Source organism: Aptenodytes patagonicus, chromosome 6 (genome assembly GCF_965638725.1).
Source record: "Aptenodytes patagonicus chromosome 6, bAptPat1.pri.cur, whole genome shotgun sequence".
Lineage (NCBI taxonomy): Eukaryota > Metazoa > Chordata > Aves > Sphenisciformes > Spheniscidae > Aptenodytes > Aptenodytes patagonicus.
The window spans coordinates 23,620,581-23,639,302 of NC_134954.1; the positions used below are offsets into that span (position 1 = coordinate 23,620,581).

Here is an 18,722-nt window from a genome sequence, read left to right on the forward strand (position 1 = left end):
AGGTGCCAATGAAGCGTATTCTTCCTTTATGGTTGCTCAAGTGTTATAAGAAAATGGACAGATGATGACTTAATGTCTGTTGGGATATATTCTACCCATTTTGTGAACTGTCAGAAAAATACCTGCAAATACCTCAGTAGTTAATATAATGGTCTTTATAATTCTTATTTTTAACCCTTTGGAAAAAGAATTGCTAAAACACAACTGAGCAACATTATGACTCAAAACGTAAGTTATTGCTGATTTCTGTGACTTATGCAGCATTAGAAGAATTTCTCTATTCAAGTGATGACAGGTTTACAGATCATATTGTATTTGTGGATTTTTGTAGATTAATAGTTTCTGCCAGTGCATCTAGTGTAAAAACAAAGTTCTTATTTCAACTATGTGGGGTTTTTACTTTTGTTCTGTGAATTAAATACTTGAAATGTTTTGGTTTTTTTTCAGTACAGCTTTGTACATTCTCGAACAATCAACAGAGTTCCATTAATATCATGTTCTAATCCTTCTCGCAAGTATTTTTTCTTCTCATCTTTTGTTGAGGAGTTTGGGGGCTTTACAAAGGAAGCAGAAACAATGACAGACAAGCTTAGTTATATTTATCGTATAGAAGGACCGAAATCACTGTAGCTTGTAAGACGATGAACACTTTCCTTCCCTGTTTCTTTTTCTCCAAGTCTTAAAATGGTACCAACAATTCCCAACAATCCACCAGTGTTTTCCACTCTGAGGGCTGGAATCACAACTCCCCATTCAGGTACCATTGACAAAGGCACAAAACATACCAAAATTGCCAAGAGCACTTTTACAAGAACTTAAAATGGCTTTTAAAACTCTCCACGCAGTTTTGATTAACCTAGCTTTTGATCAGACTGTTGTTTCCACGTTCCTTAGAGTAAAAAAATTAAAAAATAAGTCACATAGGAAATGAGATGGACACAGCAAACTCTTTTAGAGCTCTGTAAAAGTGAAGCCAGGTTAATTATGCTATTAGACATGACTTCTTGGGTCCCAAAGTAGAAAGAATACAGATTACAAATAGGTTTTGGTCTAATTAAAGGAATTTAACATGAGCACACCAAGAAGCTGGGAGAATCTTCAATATTTCAGCATGTGGAAAGCTAAGTTTTAATTTCCGCACATATAACCCAGGGATGCTAAAAGGAATCTTAATGCAAATGTATTCTGTATGTCCTTATCTTTTGGGAAAGGTGTGCACACAGCTCTTCCCTGAAACGTAACAGATTTAAATTTATTGTGATTGTCCTACTGTAGAAAAGCTAAGTCTTTATGCTTTATGCTCTCTCTTTAAAGAAAGAGAGGCTACGAGAGGGGAGAGAGTACAGACTGTGGATGTAGGTTTCACATTCCCCTAAACCCAGCTCTAGATTCAAATTCATTCATTTATCTACGAAAAAGATGCTACTTATCACTTGAGGACAATTGTTTCAAGTGCCATCCATAGTAGCTGACGGTTCCTACTGAATAAGAAAAAAACATTTTATATCTAATATTTATCAGCCTCTCTCTCCCTCTTTCTTTTTTCTTAAAATATATACTCTAAAACAGGGACAGGTTGGTTTGTTTGTTTGGTGTGGGGGTTCTGGGATTTTTTTTTTGGTGTTTTTCATTTTGTTGTTTTTTGTTTGTTTGTTTTAAAGAAGTCAGTTCAGTATTTTAGTCTAGGCAATCCCTGCTTAGTCAAGGGCAGAACTAGCAAAACTAGCTAGGGATGCTGCTATAGTTATTTGGGAATCTTGCATCTGAAAAAGAAATGTAGTCTATACATTTGCATAACTAATAATAAATACATTCCTTACTAATTAATCAACAGAGATAAACCTCTACAAATCCTTCCTGTTTCTTATCTCTATTCAACAAAATAGTCTGATTTGAAACTACTAGGCAGTCCTCATCTTTTTACCTCCTATGCCCTCTGCAAGGCCCACAAACTCTCCTCCTTCCAAACAGATAAGGAAATATGCTGATAAAGCTGACAGTGCTGGAGTGAGCAAATGTACATAAACAGAAACTTAATCCGCTCAGCCAGGCAACAGTAACAGGAAGGACATTTAACACATTCTTTAAAATTATTGTAATCAGGCAATACAAACATGCCGACATTCATTTTCAGTTTACAGCTGAACTATTTTGCCGAACTTCTATTTAGATTCGGAACATGAAACAACAGGACTATTTTATATCCCTTTGCCAGGAATGCATGCAAATTTTGGAGGCACTTTTATGAAGACCAAGTATCTATTGATGTATTATCATCTGTTCTAGGCCACCTATACTTTAACAGAAAGCACATGGTCAGTCTTCCTATTCCCTTTACTCCTTCCAGCTGCACTACTCTGAAATCCTCAGTGTTCCATAGAAGTTGCTTTGCATTTGTGCTTGCCTTTAGTTACAAAATCACCCCTGGCATCTTGAAAAAAAACCATGGTTTTGCAAGTAGCTGTGAACAGGTAACATTCCCAAGTAGCAGTGAACCTTTGGGTGATTTCCAGTGTATGAAGTCCAGCTGCATTCCACTGTCAAGGTATCTCAGGAGCTGACAAGCCATGCAGCCATTAAGACAGACAGGATTCTAGAAGTATCCTTAGGGGACTATGGAAAACAGAATATTCAATAAATGTACACTCATTCAAAAATATAAGCCTCTCTGGAGTTCACCTGAAATCTTCTAAAAGCACTCAGGATGTAACTGGTGGATTTTCTGAATAGCTGGATAAGGCAGCTATTTAGTGGTATGTAACAAAACTTTATTAATTCTAGAGTTCTCCTGAACTCTGCAGAACACAGAGCTAGCTCATAGACAGCTTTGAGCATTAATAACTAAAATATGTAACCAGATCCCAGGAGGGCATGTGGAATAAAAGGAGATATTTGACTTTTGGTAGAGTTCAAAGCTAGCTGTATCCTATTTTTAGCAGAACCCTGTTACAGTGTACGCTTCCAAGCCTGCAAAAGGTATCAGAGAAATCACCTCCTCTGTAGCCTGGTCCTCTCCTCGGGCAATCATAAAGTGTCCACTACAGAAACCCTACCATGCCTGGCAACAGACAAGTATCTATCTAAACCCAGCAGTTATGCTCATCAGCTGTGCCAGAGAGGTGTGGACGATACTTATACCCATACTTGTGGTTTAGAAGAGGGAGAAAACTGAAAACTCATTATGAAAGAAATACATATAAACATAAAAGTAGTATGCGTATTTAACTAAGATTTCTATATTTTAATACAGCACTAATTTCATCATACTTTGTGGAACCTGGAATAGTTTCTTCACTAGCCCAAGACAAAGCAAATCTCCCAAGCACGACACAAGTAACAACAATTGTACTGTAGTGCATGTGAATCATGAGGCAGCTTGAACGAACAACTCTGAGATGAATTATATTGCATGTTATTCCTTATGTCAGAATACTACCTTCAAAATCCAATGTCAGCATAAGCTATTGGTTTACTGGTCCCTGTAGTGGATGTCATGGCCAAAATGGTGGCAATTCACAGTACAGCAAGGAGTTAAATAAGAAAAGAACAGAAGCCAGAAAAGGAGCAAAAAGAGAATAGAGTTAGAGAATGAAACAAAAGGGTAAAACACTACAAAAAGCTGAATGAACAACACATTAAATATTTAGGTTACTTGAAAGTCAGTCTACACTTAGATCTTTGCAGAGCATTCCCAACGTTTAACTTTACAAATTTCTAAGTTAACTTCCCAGAGCTACCCAAACAGTCAGAGAAAGCAAGCTGCTCTCCTAGAGTGCAGTTTGGACAAGCTAACTGCTCTGCAAAGGGACCTGCCTTCTCCACTGACTGCACAGGTAACCCTGGAAGAGTACTTAACGCACCTGAAGTTGAGCAGGCCAAACATCATCCAGCTCTTCACTTTATGCCATAATCCAACTGACATCCGTATTCACATGAACAAGAACTAATTGATATCTTCCCGTACACCAACCATAGAAAAGTTGGCCTTACCACCACAATTTGGACATCCTGACACATGCAGCACTGACTATTCTGTTCAAGGTAACGCATTAAAACTTTACAAGTATTAAGAGAGTCTATGGGTTTTTTTTAAATGACAATTAAAAAAAATCAGATCGTGTCTACACAGCAGAAGGGGCTACAAGAAAGGACTACTGAACCAGAAAAAAGTTCCCAATAAACTAAAAGCTGAGCAGTGGGGAAATGCAGATTTTTATTCATCTCCAAAATCTTGTGTAAAATGACATAGATCACAAGTTCCTGTGTCCCTTTTTGGCCTAATCCAAATGGCCAGTCTTGAGTATTATTCAGTAGCCATTTGCCTTACTACTTCTAAGGGCAAGTGTGATGAAGCAACTGCCTACCCTGCTGCTTTACAGCACACAAATCAGAGCCTAACTGATTACCACGGTATATGCAACACACACAAAAATGGACCGTCCAGTAGCTGACATGGAAAGCATAAGCCTCTGAAGTATTTCATGGTGGCATGAGATATAGCCACACAGCGTCCATTAAAAAGAAAGAAATTTTGGTAGCTAAATTCCATTTAACCTACTTAACAGACGAGAGAAGACAGTTAAACCTTGCAATTTCAATCAGGAGGCAAAACTGTAGCTGAGGAAGATTATGATGAATAAAGCATCGTTAAAATTAAAACATAAGAACTCTGGAGCATGTCCGAGTATACACCAACACAAGACCTCCCTTTATCTTTTTTTATAGCTAAAATGTAACAGTTCTCATTACAGAAAGGTTTCTGGAATGCTTGCTCACTCAGTATTTAAAACACAGTTCTTCCAACGATGATTCTGACATTTGGAAAGTGTCCCTGAAATGAGGATGTGAGCAGTGACATACGCCATACCTGATTGGACTAGAATTACTTAACAGTTATCAGCATGACTTCTCTGACAGGTACTGTCAAGCCTGGCCTTTAAGAAGTCAGGACTGAGCCATTTCTGGCTGCGTGCACAAGGTTCTACATACATGGCAAACTGCTCAGACAGGATAGCTGAAGATTAACTTTTGGGTAAAGATTAAACAGCATGATTGGAGCAGTAAGTAATTAGTATTTTTAGCTCAGTAGTGAAGAGTGATTTTTTTTTTGTGCAATGTTAAGAATCTTCTGAAATGCAACTGCTTGAGTAAAAATACAAACATTTAAACTCAATTAGCAACAAATATTTCTGTCTGCTGCTGTGGTGTCCATGGGAACACTGTGGGTGGGAGAACAGATCACCAAAAGCTCAGATATTATTAATAAGCTTATTCACTCGGGCAAAGTACGTGCTTCATGCTCAGAATATCTGGGAGGCTCGCAGAAATCAGTCCTTTTCAATTACATCCATTTGTTTAGGGGGTCTTGGGAGAGTGACTATGTGAATCTGATCATTAACATGAAGTATTCTTTAATTTTGGCTTCTGGGCCCATTAAGGACATTTCAATTCCAACAGCTGGAAGCTGTTATAAATCAAAAGCCCCAATGTTTGGATAAGATATGTTGTTACAAAAATCTGATTTATAATCTGGACAACAAGCCATCACATAGGAAACCAATAAACAATGTAACAACACAGATAATAGATTTTTCACTGTTTTCCCAACTCAAACATTTACTTAGCTACCAACACAATAATATGTTAACAGTAGTCCCATGAGAAAAGAAATGCACTATTTAAAAAAGTGCGATACAATTCTGATGCGCTGCCAAGGGACAGGGGATTTAACAAGGGACTTTCACAGAAACATTTCAGCATAAGCTTTGATAAACACCGAATCTCAGAAACGTGTTCACATCAGTAAGATAGATGGGGAGAAATCTATTCACTTTTCTTCCCATCTTTATAAAAAAAACCCTTTCACTTAAATATTTTTCCTGCTCCATTTTCATTTAGCTTTCTCTTTGCTTAAATATTAGCATTTTCTTCCCAGATTTTGTATTATACCTAATTCCTCAGAATTTCTTATTTAAATTATGAATTTGAAGTTTCTCAAAAGGGTTTCTTTTAAAAACAGCTGGTATTTGGCTTAACTAGCCAACCCAGATGCAAAAATCACTGCTCTTCAAAACAGTTTTTAGTCTCGGGAATAAGGTTTATCTGTCAAGTATTATCTAATCGCAACAGCAGAGGATGTAAATTCCATTCCATTCAATTCAATTATTCTAAACCTCCCCTCAAATCTAGTGATAAAAATTTAAATGGAGCCTGCTAGAAGTGGTCTCCCATACGTCATTCTCAAAAACAACCCAACTGTGGAAAGCGTGGAGGGGAATGAAAATTAACATTTCTTTATCCTTCCAAAACTTCTCCCTTTGCTAAGGCATCAAGGATGAACTTTTTAATTTGTCTGACAATTTGGAATTTCAATTGCATTTGCCAAAAATATATCCTGTTTAACAAGTGGTTACTCATCATATCAAAACACACGTCTGGTCGAGCAATATTAGAAACTCAAATATCTACATAATTCATTTACTCTCTCAGACGTGGCATATTAAAACATATAAATGGCTTCACAAATGTCTACTGGACTTAGAACATGTTTAGTCCATATTTCCTCCTGTTTTATGATGCAACTGTACCAGGTCCACTTACTGCTCTTTGAACCTCCTTCATTCCTTCAAACAACCAAGTGGCTAGAAAATACGTAAAAATGCTGTGGATGCAATCCAGTTTGCCGTTCCAAAGCCAGAAAGCTTTGGTTTTCATTTCCCCTAGGGTGAGGCGCACACAGCAGCCACGATAATTTTAGAGGACAACGGTAACTCAGCTGTTCTCTCTGTGATTCAAGGAGTTGAACACAAAGGCAATTTTATATTGGTGAAGTTCTTACCTCTTCTTCTTGGTGATAATGAGGACATCATTAAAGAGGAAGAAGTACACCTGCTGTTTAGAAGTTCTTTTAGAAAAAAGTCCAGTGTCTTCTACATACGCTGTTAATTCACCCCTTTTCACTAACCATCGTGAAGAAGAAACCAGTGGAAATGGCTACAAAGCAAGAAAACAACGTTTTAATCCTTCAAAAGTAGAGATTTTTAAAAAACAGATAACAGAGTATTATATATTTGGGGAAAAAAATGCTTGAATAAACTCAAAGCTCAGAGATCGTGAGCACAAGCACAAAACAGAGGTTATCAAGGTTTAAGGTATCTTCATAATTCATATAATACACAAGTAATAGCCTGCAAATACTTGAAAATCACTCATGCACATGACCTAATTGTTCATCTAAGACAAAAATGAACAGATTCGATTGGTCATACTTGGGATGGAACAGACTATGCAAGATCTGCTAAGGAGATTAAAAATAAAAGGACTGTCTTCCAGGAATATGTAAGTTTTTGTACAGTAAGCAATCACTCTTTAAGCACGTACGAATATTGAATTTTGCTCTAGGTACCTCAAAGCTTTTCTACCTAAACAGTTGGCAAGAAGAGCTTCAGCTTCTCATCTCAAACATGAGGGCTACTGCACATTGCGTTTCATCACATCCCTAAGGCCAGTTAAAACGATGTTGTGTCTTCTTTCTAATGGTGTGTTCTGTACCACACACGGAACTAAAAAAATGTAAAATTCTTTAACAGAGAAATACACTGTACAATCCGCTTTGAAATACACTGTGAGTATATGAAAACAGACATAAACAGATGATGTTGGCAGCATACAAGATTCGATTGGTCCTAATGCAGTAGTGAACATTATTATTGAGATGTTCAGAGTATGCAGACCTTTTTTCCATGAAAAAGCAAAGTGCATGAGGAATGCCAGAAGGCTTACCAATCAAAGGTGGTAAAATCCCATTTTCTACTCCGTAAGTAAATGGAAGTTCCAACACAGCTCTGTGAAAGAATGTGTAAAGCAGTATGCGATATGTAGGGTTTGAGTAAGTTATCCACTTTAATGCCAAAACAATATAGTTTGTTCATGACATCATAAATTCACCAGTGGTTTGAAAGACATGTCTGAAAGTTTTTAGAGGATGTCCCTTTAGGCATCCACTTAAGAAAGGCCGTATTAATAAATAACTGTCCTTCCTCAGGATGAACTTTAGCTTTTTTCCCCTCGTCTTCCATTTTGTCAGAAAAGGTGACTGTTATATTTGACCACAATTGGTATGTAATTTGCTACTGCAGCTGAAGGGGACGGGCAGATCAGACTGCTCCAGGAATGCTGCTATAATGAGGCGTGGACTTGAGCTCGTTACAGCACCCTCTCAGACCAGACATGACAACTCACTGAGCATATGTCACTGGTTCCAAGAAAAGTCAGTCAGGTTTGCATAAACCTTCATCCCTCAGTTTATGAGGTATAGGTAGAATCATTCTTCAAGGTAATTACCATACCAAACCACTTAGGTTTTTTCCCTTGGTAGCAGGAAGGGAAGTTTTCCAAGTACTTGCTGCTCACATTAGGATCTCTTGAAATATCAGACAGTTACCTGTCCACTGTCATTGCTTTATCTAAGATGGCTAATTAAGGATACTATAGCTCCTCTTACTCTTTATCTAGTTGATGTAGTTGAACTCTAAATGTTCTGTGGAACAGGATCTCCATTTCTCTCTAGGGTGAGGACCAACACCTGCAACAGCTGAAGCAAGCCAAAGAGGATCATAGCTGCCTAATCTGAAGACCAGCCTTTATTAATCCAAATTATTCCCAACTGTGGGAGAAATAGACACCATAGAAGGACCTTTTGTTTCTCTGGGCCATGAACATGAAGGGAGATGTGAGACTGCACGTCCTGGTCATACAGAGAACAGATCATCTCTGAAGCTGTACCATGACATATGATGCCAGAAAGACAAAGGTCCACTGCAGTGCTGGCAGCTGTCCCACTGACCAGGATTCCTCAGTCAGTGATCCCACTGTTGCTAGCACTGAACCGAGCAGAGCTGCTATGTGGGAACGTTTCTTCAATGGCACACAGTGGACAGGTTCTTTCTGCCAGACTGTGCTGTCACTAGGCAATATTCTAAGCAAAGATACTGACCGCCTCCATAGGTTTCACCCCTCATCACTAGAATGGCCTGTTCGGGTCCTAACTTGAATACTGAAGATGCTGGTACTTTTGTCTCTGTGCACCTTTGGGTATTGCCCACGTGCTGGACAGAGCATCTGAAGATGTCTGGTACCTTCCCTCTGCTGGTACCAAAAACGATCAGGCTCAGTGGGTAACTTCTGCAAGCGAAGCCTGAACTGCACAACCTGTACCTTACAGCTCCTCCAGCAGCAGGTACATCATACCACTGGAAAAGAAGAGGCATCCACTTTGCCCACGCTTACTAATATTTGTACCTAAGACCTGCCGCAGTAAATGGGTGCTTACTGCTAAGTTTTATGGAGCATATATATTTTTCGTCATCCCAAGCAAAATAATCAAATTTTTGCTTCTACTTTAAATGTAACTGGCTTTCTGCTTATCAAACTTCTCTACTTGCTTTGCTGTTGTTCAAATTAATTATTGGTCTTGCATGATTAGACTAATGAAGACAACTGCTTTTTTTCCACTCATTTAAAGCACTTTTCACATGCTTGTAAAAACTATTTCTTCATTCAGCTTGTCAGCTGTCTTCTTCATTCTGCATGGGTTGTTTTTTCATATCTTTTGATCACTTTAGCTGCTCTTTACTGAACTAATTTCAACTTGTCAATACTTGCCCCATAGTGCTATGCCAAAACCAAAATACAGTGCTTTGACTGTGATCTTGCTGTTGGAAGAACAAAATATTAAGTCCCTAATTTTACATGCAGCCACCCTGTGTTTCTGACTTTTGAGGTATGATTTTACAGTGACTCTGAAGTGGCACACAACAAAACAATTATTCCAAAGATGCTTTTTCTGCCACCATGCAGTACCACAGAACTCTCTCCCCCATGCTTTCTGTTAGGAGGCAGTGTACTAATGGCAGATGAAGGTTGCTCAAAATTGCAAAACATAGCAGTCCTCTGGAACTACTGCAAATTGTTACAAATTAAAGAAGCCTTAAACTTTTTACCTTGCCTCAGATGTGTTTTATGTCCCAATATACCCAGAACAAGCAGTAATGAATACCTACCCTCACCTGGTACTTGAACACAGACATCCACTGAACAAAACCTTTGCTATACTGTAGACCTACATGAGGGACCTTTCAAAACCTGTATTCTTTCAAAGTGACTACTGACAAATACTAACATATTTCATTTATCTGATACGATTCCCAGTATTTTTGCATTCATGCTACCAAGATAGTATTAGTGTATTAAATCTTGACGAAATTCCCTTTGGACATTTCTTCCCAATTAATCTAAGCTCACATATTCTGTTTTGATTTATATGACTTTTTTTGCAGGTTTCTAGTTTTGTATTACCCATTAGTTTATTAAATCCATTTTCTACTGTATTCTCCAATTTGGAAATGCAGAATTTTGTTTCAAATCCATATTTCACAAATAGATTTTTATCCAAGTCTCTGTTAGTGAATCAGAGTAAATCAGTCTGGTTACAAATCACTGTAACTTCAAGTTCATTAATTCATGTTGTCACTCATCTCAGATCAGTGGCTAACTTAGACTTCTATCAATCCAGGTTTCTCCTAGCACTGTATCATATAACTCCTCTTATGGACAGTCATTTTATTAAATATACATCATTAAACCTCACAGGTTATGAAAGCCCAGCTTAGCTCAGTACTCAGATATGACACTCCCAGAGGAACTCCCAAGTTCCATCACTGAAATCAAAGAAAGTTTTGTATCGACATTCGGCTTTAAAAAATCTGGCTTACTTTCAATCAAAACTCTGCTGGTTCAGTACCTTCAAGTAACATGAAAATAATTTTTTTTAAACAAATGGCTTTTATGTTTCTTGAAATGCAGTAATGGTTCCATGTGACAATACAGGAATGTGAAACATCAGACCATTCCCTAACAGTGACACCATCACACTTTTTGTGACTTTACAAAATTGAAAGACTTTGGACTAGATGGTCCTTCAGCGCAGAAGTCACAAACAAGTTTGTTTCATGAACACAAAAGTGTGTTTGCAGAAGAAAACCCCACAACTTTTCTGGTGCTAAAGATGAAAAATTTAAAATAAAAACTTCTGAATCTTTGTTAAAAACTAAATTCTACAGATTAGCCACGTACAAAAGTGACATAATATTTCAGCAGCTTCTCTTGTACTCCCATGAAATGCTCTACAGTTACATCTAACAAAATAATGAAGTTAAACAAAAATCCCAAAACACTCTATGAGGTTGAACAAGAACAGAAATAGTTTACCTAATTTATAATGGTTATAAAACAGAATTATAGCACCAAGATGATTGTTTTACAGACAAAAAGTACTTTAAAAATTTCTATGTGAGGATGAGCTAAAAAGTCCTCTAATCTGTGCTCCAAGTGAGTTCATTACGTTTTCCTAATGGACTATATTCCAGAGGCAGCTTTTTACTTTCATATTACTTTTTCCTTAATTGCCAAAAGGGTACATCGCGTATACCATCTCCTTTCTATATAAAACAAGCTGTCAGAACTTAAAATGTATTGAAACTTGGCCAAAGCAGTCTTTTATACGCCAGCTGGCAAGCTCTCAAACCACAGACAAGGTCTAAACCACTAAGTGGTTATATTTAAGATGCACAAAGGAAAAAAACACTTGCATAAAAATCACAGAAAAACAAAATACATAGAGTTGCTATTACTCCCATGAAACTAGCGAGAGCTGCTAGTTACAGCATGTACAGGGAAGAATTATACAGGGCCTCTCGCATCTGCAAAGTCGGGATCGACAGTGTGCATCCTCTTCCCATGGGGAAAGTAAGAGACTATAAACCATTTAAGCACTTAAACACTTCTGTAGATTTGAAAACTATGAATAAAACCGCAAAGCGGATAGCCCAAGGACTTTAGACTATCCAAAATGCTATTTTAGACTATCCAAAGACTTGAGACTATTATCCACCATTGTTAGCAAATGTAGCGATGTCACTTGTTATGAGATGGTTTATTTATTGTTGTTGTTTTAAGTAAATATTTTTATTATTCTCAGTTTTTAGTCAAAGTTTGAAAATAAAAATACTGCGGACAAGTTGCAAAACACCTTTCTGGAGACAGCATTTCCTCAAAGACTGACCAAGATCCTTTAAAGAACTGTTGTTTCAAAAACATGAACGTCCACTTACTACATATATGATAATAATAATAAAAAAATCTTCTCACAAAATACTACTCATTATGTATAATTACATATGAGACATTACTTATAGAAATGGTATTTTAACAAACATTGAATAGAAAAAAAGTAAATATACTTGAAAAAATATCTTGAAAGTACAATAAACCCCCTACTAACTACAACTATGTCTGCTATTTTTTCCTACCGAAAAGACTAATTGTAGCAGATTTTTTTTTTTAGTAACAGCCTAAATTGTATTTTCAGTACTAGAAAGAAAAAAAATTGGAATATCTCAGTATCCTAAGAGACTTTAAAATTATTTGAGGGTTAACAGCACCTGTACTAGCAAAACAAAAACTTGGGATTAATAAAGTGAACTGTATTAATAAAGGTGTAGTTTAGCTTAAGTAATTTCACCTACACTGAAGTCTGCTGTCACACAGCTTGCTATTCCAGGCAGGTATCATACGATTTTGGTTGCACATCCGATGCTGCCAAATGTCCTGCTTGACTAACCTGATCTCCTTCTACGACCAGGTGACCCGCCTAGCGGATGAGGGAAAGGCTGTGGATGTGGTCTACCTGGACTTCAGTAAAGCCTTTGACACCGTTTCTCACAGCATTCTCCTGGAGAAACTGGCTGCTCATGGCTTGAACAGGCGTACTCTTCACTGGGTAAAAAACTGGCTGGACAGCTGGGCCCAAAGAGTTGTGGTGAATGGAGTTAAATCCAGTTGGCGGCTGGTCACGAGCGGTGTTCCCCAGGGCTCAGTTTTGGGGCCAGTCTTGTTCAACGTCTTCATCAATGATCTGGATGAGGGGATCAAGTGCACCCTCAGTACGTTTGCAGATGACACCAAGTTGGGTGGGACTGTTGATCTGCTTGAGGATAGGGAGGCTCTACAGAGGGATGTGGACAGGCTGGATCAATGGGCCAAGGCCAATCGTATGAGGTTCAACAAGACTAAGTACCGGGTCCTGAACATGGGTCACAACAACCCCATGCAACACTACAGGCTTGAGAAAGAGTGGCTGGAAAGCTGCCTGGCAGAAAAGGACCTGGGGGTGTTGGTCAACAGCCAGCTGAATATGAGCCGGCAGTGTGCCCAGGTGGCCAAGGTGGCCAATAACATCCTGGTTTGTATCAGAACTAACGTGGCCAGCAGGAGTAGGGAAGTGATTGTCCCCCTGTACTCGGCACTGGTGAGGCCGCACCTTGAATACTGTGTTCAGTTTTGGGCTCCTCACTGCAAGAAGGACGTTGAGGTGCTGGAGCTTGTCCAAAGAAGGGCAAAGCAGCTGGTGAAGGGTCTAGAGCACAAGACGTATGAGGAGCGGCTGAGGGAACTGGGGTTGTTTAACCTGGAGAAAAGGAGGCTCAGGGGAGACCTTATTGCTCTCTACAACTACCTGAAAGGAGGTTGTAGTGAGGTGGATGTCGGTCTCTTCTCCCAAGTAACAAGCAATAGGTATGGCAGTGTGCTCCCTCCACCCAGCATAAACAATAACCACCAGTGGGGGTCATGATGGCTGCATCCAACTTATGCTGGACTTTGGAAATGGACGGCAACACAGTAGCCAAGGGCTGTCTGGCACAGCGACGCACATGTCTTGTGGTATGCAAATACGACTATAAGTCATTCATCTTACTCCATAAATAGTGGACAGCCCAGGGCCTGTTGAGCTCTCCTGCATGGCAGGAGGCTGCATGCCAGGATCTCCCCTTGAGTAGGGTCACCTCTCAAGGTTACTCCTCGAGGTTGAGAGATTCCTTGCTGCAACAGGTCCTCAGTAAGTGACTAATAGCATGCTAAACTTTGAAATCTTAGCTAAGTGATATAAAGGATTGATTGTTCATATATAATCCTTTAGACATAAACCACTGACCAAGACTGGGACTAGGATTGGATCCAGCCACACCTAGACTCCTCTCTGAGAAGGAGTTTAGAAAGCAAGGGGGTCCTTTGTGAACCTCATGACTCAACAGGAGGGTCTCCCTGACAGGCTTGTCTGACCCTGTCCTCCATGCAATAAATAGTCAAGTGTACCTTGCCATTGAATCTTGTTAAACCACTGTCGCATTTATCATTGAACTTTATTGATATAAAACAGTGAGTTAACAAAGTATATTGTTGCTTCTCTTATGAGTGAAGCGCACTATCACTCTTTCTACAACAACAGGACAAGAGGAAACGGCCTCAAGTTGTGCCAGGGGAGGTTTAGATAGGATATTAGGAAAAATTTCTTCACTGAAAGGGTTGTCAAGAATTGGAACAGGCTGCCCAGGGAAGTGGTTGAGTCACCATCCCTGGAGGTATTTAAAAGACGAGTAGATGAGGCACTTAGGGACATGGTTTAGTGGTAGACTTGGCAGTGCTAGGTTAACGGTTGGACTTGATGTTCTTAAAGGTCTTTTCCAACCCAAACGATTCTATAATTCTATGAAATGTGCTATTGTAGGCAAAGCTGGGTAACTCCTGCCTGCAGGTGTGACCTAAGAGCCAATGCACCCAGCTATTGGGAAGGCCAGCTGGGCTGACGTATTTCACACCACTGCCTCCTTGAATGCTGCAGTCTGCAGCACTCTCTAACCTTATCCTGCTCTCAATCACCTCCCACAAAAAGGAGGACTCCTCAAACTGACAGTTTTTACAAGATTCACATAGTCTGCTGTAGAAATAGACCGTAATGCCAAGAAACACGTCCTAAGGTGACTAGAAACAGGCCGGGTTTTTTATTTCATACTGTTGTAAATCAGGATAGTCAAATACTTCCTGGCCTAAAAGTATTTACTCAGGCATACTTTTCCTATCATGTACATGAGAACATCTCATCAAGCAGCAGTAGTTGGCCTCTCTCCTGATGGCAAAATCTTAACAGCAGCTTACTTTGTGTTTACAGCAAAGAATACTTAATTCAATATATATTATAAAAACATTTTGCTATAATATAACCCTTCTACTTAAAATGAAAATACTTGACTAAAGTTTTAATTTTTATCCTGCCATAATAGATCATTTCTTTACAAGAATTAGTGTGTGATATGAAGATGCTATTGAAGTTTCACCGTTTACTGTATCAAACAATTACAAATACTAGTTCACTCTTTAAAGAAACAGCGTTGCTTAGAAATCTAAGCAAAACTTCAGAACTATCTACAGCTCACAGAAAAGAGTCAATTCATGTGCAATCAAATTTATCAGAACTTGTTTACACACTGCCAGACAAAGTGCTGAAGTGAGAAACAGAACTGCTTTGCAATGCAATACCTCCCTCAAAAACATTTCTTTAATCCATCCAACAAGTTCCCATTCTACAAGAGGCTTCAACAGATTCGTCAATTAATGTACCAGGTATGCTGTGCAATGACATGGCCTCCATTTGCAGTGGAGAATTAGAACGTACAAATTAGAAATGATGCTGTGCATTCTTCTGCTTTGGTTTTATGTGAGGAGGAAAGAGAGAGAGAGAGAAAAAAAAACAATTCAAAATCAGACAAGCCTTGAGGAAATGAATGATGAGAAGGATGGACACAGAGGCAGACCAACATGTGATTCTGTGTGAACTGTGACAAGACCATCATGCACATTGTTATGAATTACGTAAAACAGCATAAAATTGTACCATGACTGGTATTACTAGGTACTGTCGCTCCAACAGCGACAGGGTTTCATCCACAAAGGCAAACCCAGAGTCTGGACATACCTCATTCTTCAGTAATTAATGCTAATTTATTCTTTTAAAAAAAAACCAACACATCCTGATACTCTCTTTCCCTGAAAAGCCTCAACCCGAAGCTTAATCTGCTTGGTTAGATGCAACAGTCCTCAGTTACTCTGAGTTTCCAGGGCTCCAGCTACGCCAGAATATGAACTTGTCCTCCTTAACTGAAAAGTCATGTCAATATTACAGCCTACACTAATTTACTTTGTTTATGCTGGCAATGAACCTATCAAAACTTAACGTGTACTCAAAGCTATTCACATGCTAAATGATTTATGGTCAGAAATATCATCATCATACCTTGATTTTAAATTCCAGTTGGGAGTTAATTGTGTACATCATTTCTGTCCTTTCCATTTTCCGAGCACCTTCGTTGCATAAACGCACCAACTAGAAATGAGACATTTATTTAACAGGTTTAATGTACTTGAGACTTGTAATAAACTCTTGTTACTTTATAAAATGCACTTCTGAGGAAGCTTAAAATTTACAAAGGAACTGACATTTTCACGCTGGGTGACAGGCATAAAGTTTTCAAGCCCAGACTGAATGCAGCCCTGAGTGACCTGGTCTGACTTGATAGCCAATTCTGCTTTGAGGCTGGACTGGATGACCTCCTGAGAACCCCCTCAACCTGAACTATCCTATGATAATTATTTATTCTTCAGCGGAGCCCAGATGGTACAAAGGTTCAGCCAGAAGTTCTGACTGAGAAGGGTTATAGCTCTCTCATCCAAGTTAATGATCAGCTCCACAATAAACCACCTTCCAGACTGACACATCAGTGCGACATGCTGCCACGTCTATCACGCACACCCAACTCATTCATAGAAGGAAGTCCCAACACAAACGTTACAGTACAATCTTGTTAAACTAAGGCAAACAACATCCTAGAAAAAGGTTTCATTGCAGCTGACCTTTACAATGCAATTTTAAAGCGTGCTACAGTTTTACTGAAGCCTGCGCATGTGTGTGGGGAGCATATAAAAACAGAGGGGCAAAGACAGAAAGGCATGAAAAAGCATCCCCCTTAACCCCACAACATCACGCATGGATTTCCCAACTGTCAACGGGCCTTTTCTCCTTTTATAATCGCACACTTTACACACCATATACTGTTCCTACAGAAAAACCCAGCAGCAGTACAGTGTTGCCAAATTTGGGATATTTTCCTAAGTAATAAACAGACAGTAATTTAGGCATAAAAACGATCCCTAGTGGCCTTTCTTAAATAAAACAATTTATAGTTTTTATCCTTCAGTACTCTTCCCGTTTGCATTATTTATGCATGGAAAACATCAATTTTTCCCTTAAAGCAGACAAGAATGTTCAAGGCCCAAGGTAATGTCTAGCCCCAACGTGCAGAGAAAGATTTTTTTTTTTTTTTTTAAATAAAGAATGCCCAGTACTCCACATTTCACAACAGTCTATGATGCACTACAGTTTCTGAAATTCTGAGATCTTGGAGGCAAAAAATAGCCAGTCCTTAGATCCTTAGATTTTCTTTTCAAACCACAATGCTCTGTTTTACGGAGTTGTCTATTTCCAGAACATAAACATAAACAGATTAATTGGAATTTCCCACCAATTTAAAAAAAATTGGTAATATGATTGCTCAGGTTCAAATGGAAGGAACCGGAATTTATTATACAAGTAAATGCTGTTGAAATTTACAATCTATGCATGGAAACGGACTTGTGCTCTTCTTCCATCATTGATTCTTGGGAAAAAAGCATGACTACAGGAGAAGAGAACAACTTTGAACAACTGTCAGAAGATGATCTGGTTAACTTACAATAAAAGCAGAAAGAATGCTTAAGTTTGCTTAGAAGATTCAAGACTCTCTTTTCTCTACTGTCAGGACAGTGTTTTGGCTTTTTTTATATATATGGTCCACCATATGGCTTTCTGTTGGAATGACTGGAAAACAGAATGAATTTGTCCAACTACACAATGAAACACGTGAACAAAATGAGTAATGAACATGAAAATTAATTCTCAAGTGACTAACAAAAACCAAAAGCAGCCACTTCTCACAGTGGACTTTTGAAATGACAAAAGCATGCAGTGCAATTTAGGAAGGAAAACAGTCAAAGCAGAAAAAATTCTGCATCCACATTAAACTTCTAAGAACATACCTTGCTCACTTCTTTCAGAGCTTGCTTGCAGTTCTCATATTTTGGTGAATTCTTAGGAGTTTTCTGACAAATAGTCTGAAATAAAATGTCAGTTACTTCAGAGGACCAAGAAGCACAGATTGTAACAAATACAGAATTTTACATACATATTAACTGAAATCAAAGAGGTGAAGTCACAGCTGTGGACTGGGACAAATAAGAGAACACTAGATCCCTTCTTCAGAGTGCTTCGTGACACTAATGCCTCCCTTGAAAGATTTTTGGAAAGCAAAGTGATGTTTTGCACCTCTTGGCCAACCTCCATCCATGGCAACACAGTGGAAGAGGCAGGACTTTCCCTTCCAGTTGTCTCTAACTTTTTGCAAACCACAATGAAATCCCATTGCAGCCGTACATAATCAGGTCCTTCCTGTTTCAAGTACCATGTTAAGCTTTTCATGGAAGTTGAAATACCCATTTATGTACAACCATATTTGCAATAAGAAAACTGTACCAGATTACTCTGACCTCTTTGTGGAAGGTAAGCATTTCCAAAGGATTAACAGAAAAAGCTCTTAAGGCTACACTGTTATGTGTACCATGGGAAAATATACATGAGAGTATTATTTTATTAAAACAAGAAAGCACATGGAAGGGAAGCCAGCTGCCGCATCCAAACAGAGGAAGCGCTGGAAACTAATGAGAAGTAAAACTGATCT

The 18,722-nt window shown here is 38.7% G+C and overlaps 1 protein-coding gene across 2 annotated transcripts in view; it reads right to left on the reverse strand.

The window, feature by feature from the left end:
* The window catches only part of ARHGEF26 (Rho guanine nucleotide exchange factor 26), a 66,176-nt gene that overhangs the window by 12,872 nt on the left and 34,582 nt on the right, over positions 1-18,722 (reverse strand). The window contains exons 9-12 of one of the 2 annotated variants that reach the window (XM_076341499.1): positions 18,025-18,099; positions 16,187-16,276; positions 6,839-6,993; positions 3,448-3,479 (exon numbers count right to left, since the gene is read on the reverse strand). In XM_076341499.1, coding sequence (XP_076197614.1) covers positions 3,470-3,479; positions 6,839-6,993; positions 16,187-16,276; positions 18,025-18,099 — 330 coding nt within the window. In that variant the 3' untranslated portion in view covers positions 3,448-3,469. Of the gene's footprint in view, positions 1-3,447; positions 3,480-6,838; positions 6,994-16,186; positions 16,277-18,024; positions 18,100-18,722 lie in introns of those variants that run through there. The other variant, XM_076341498.1, reaches the window with a different exon arrangement.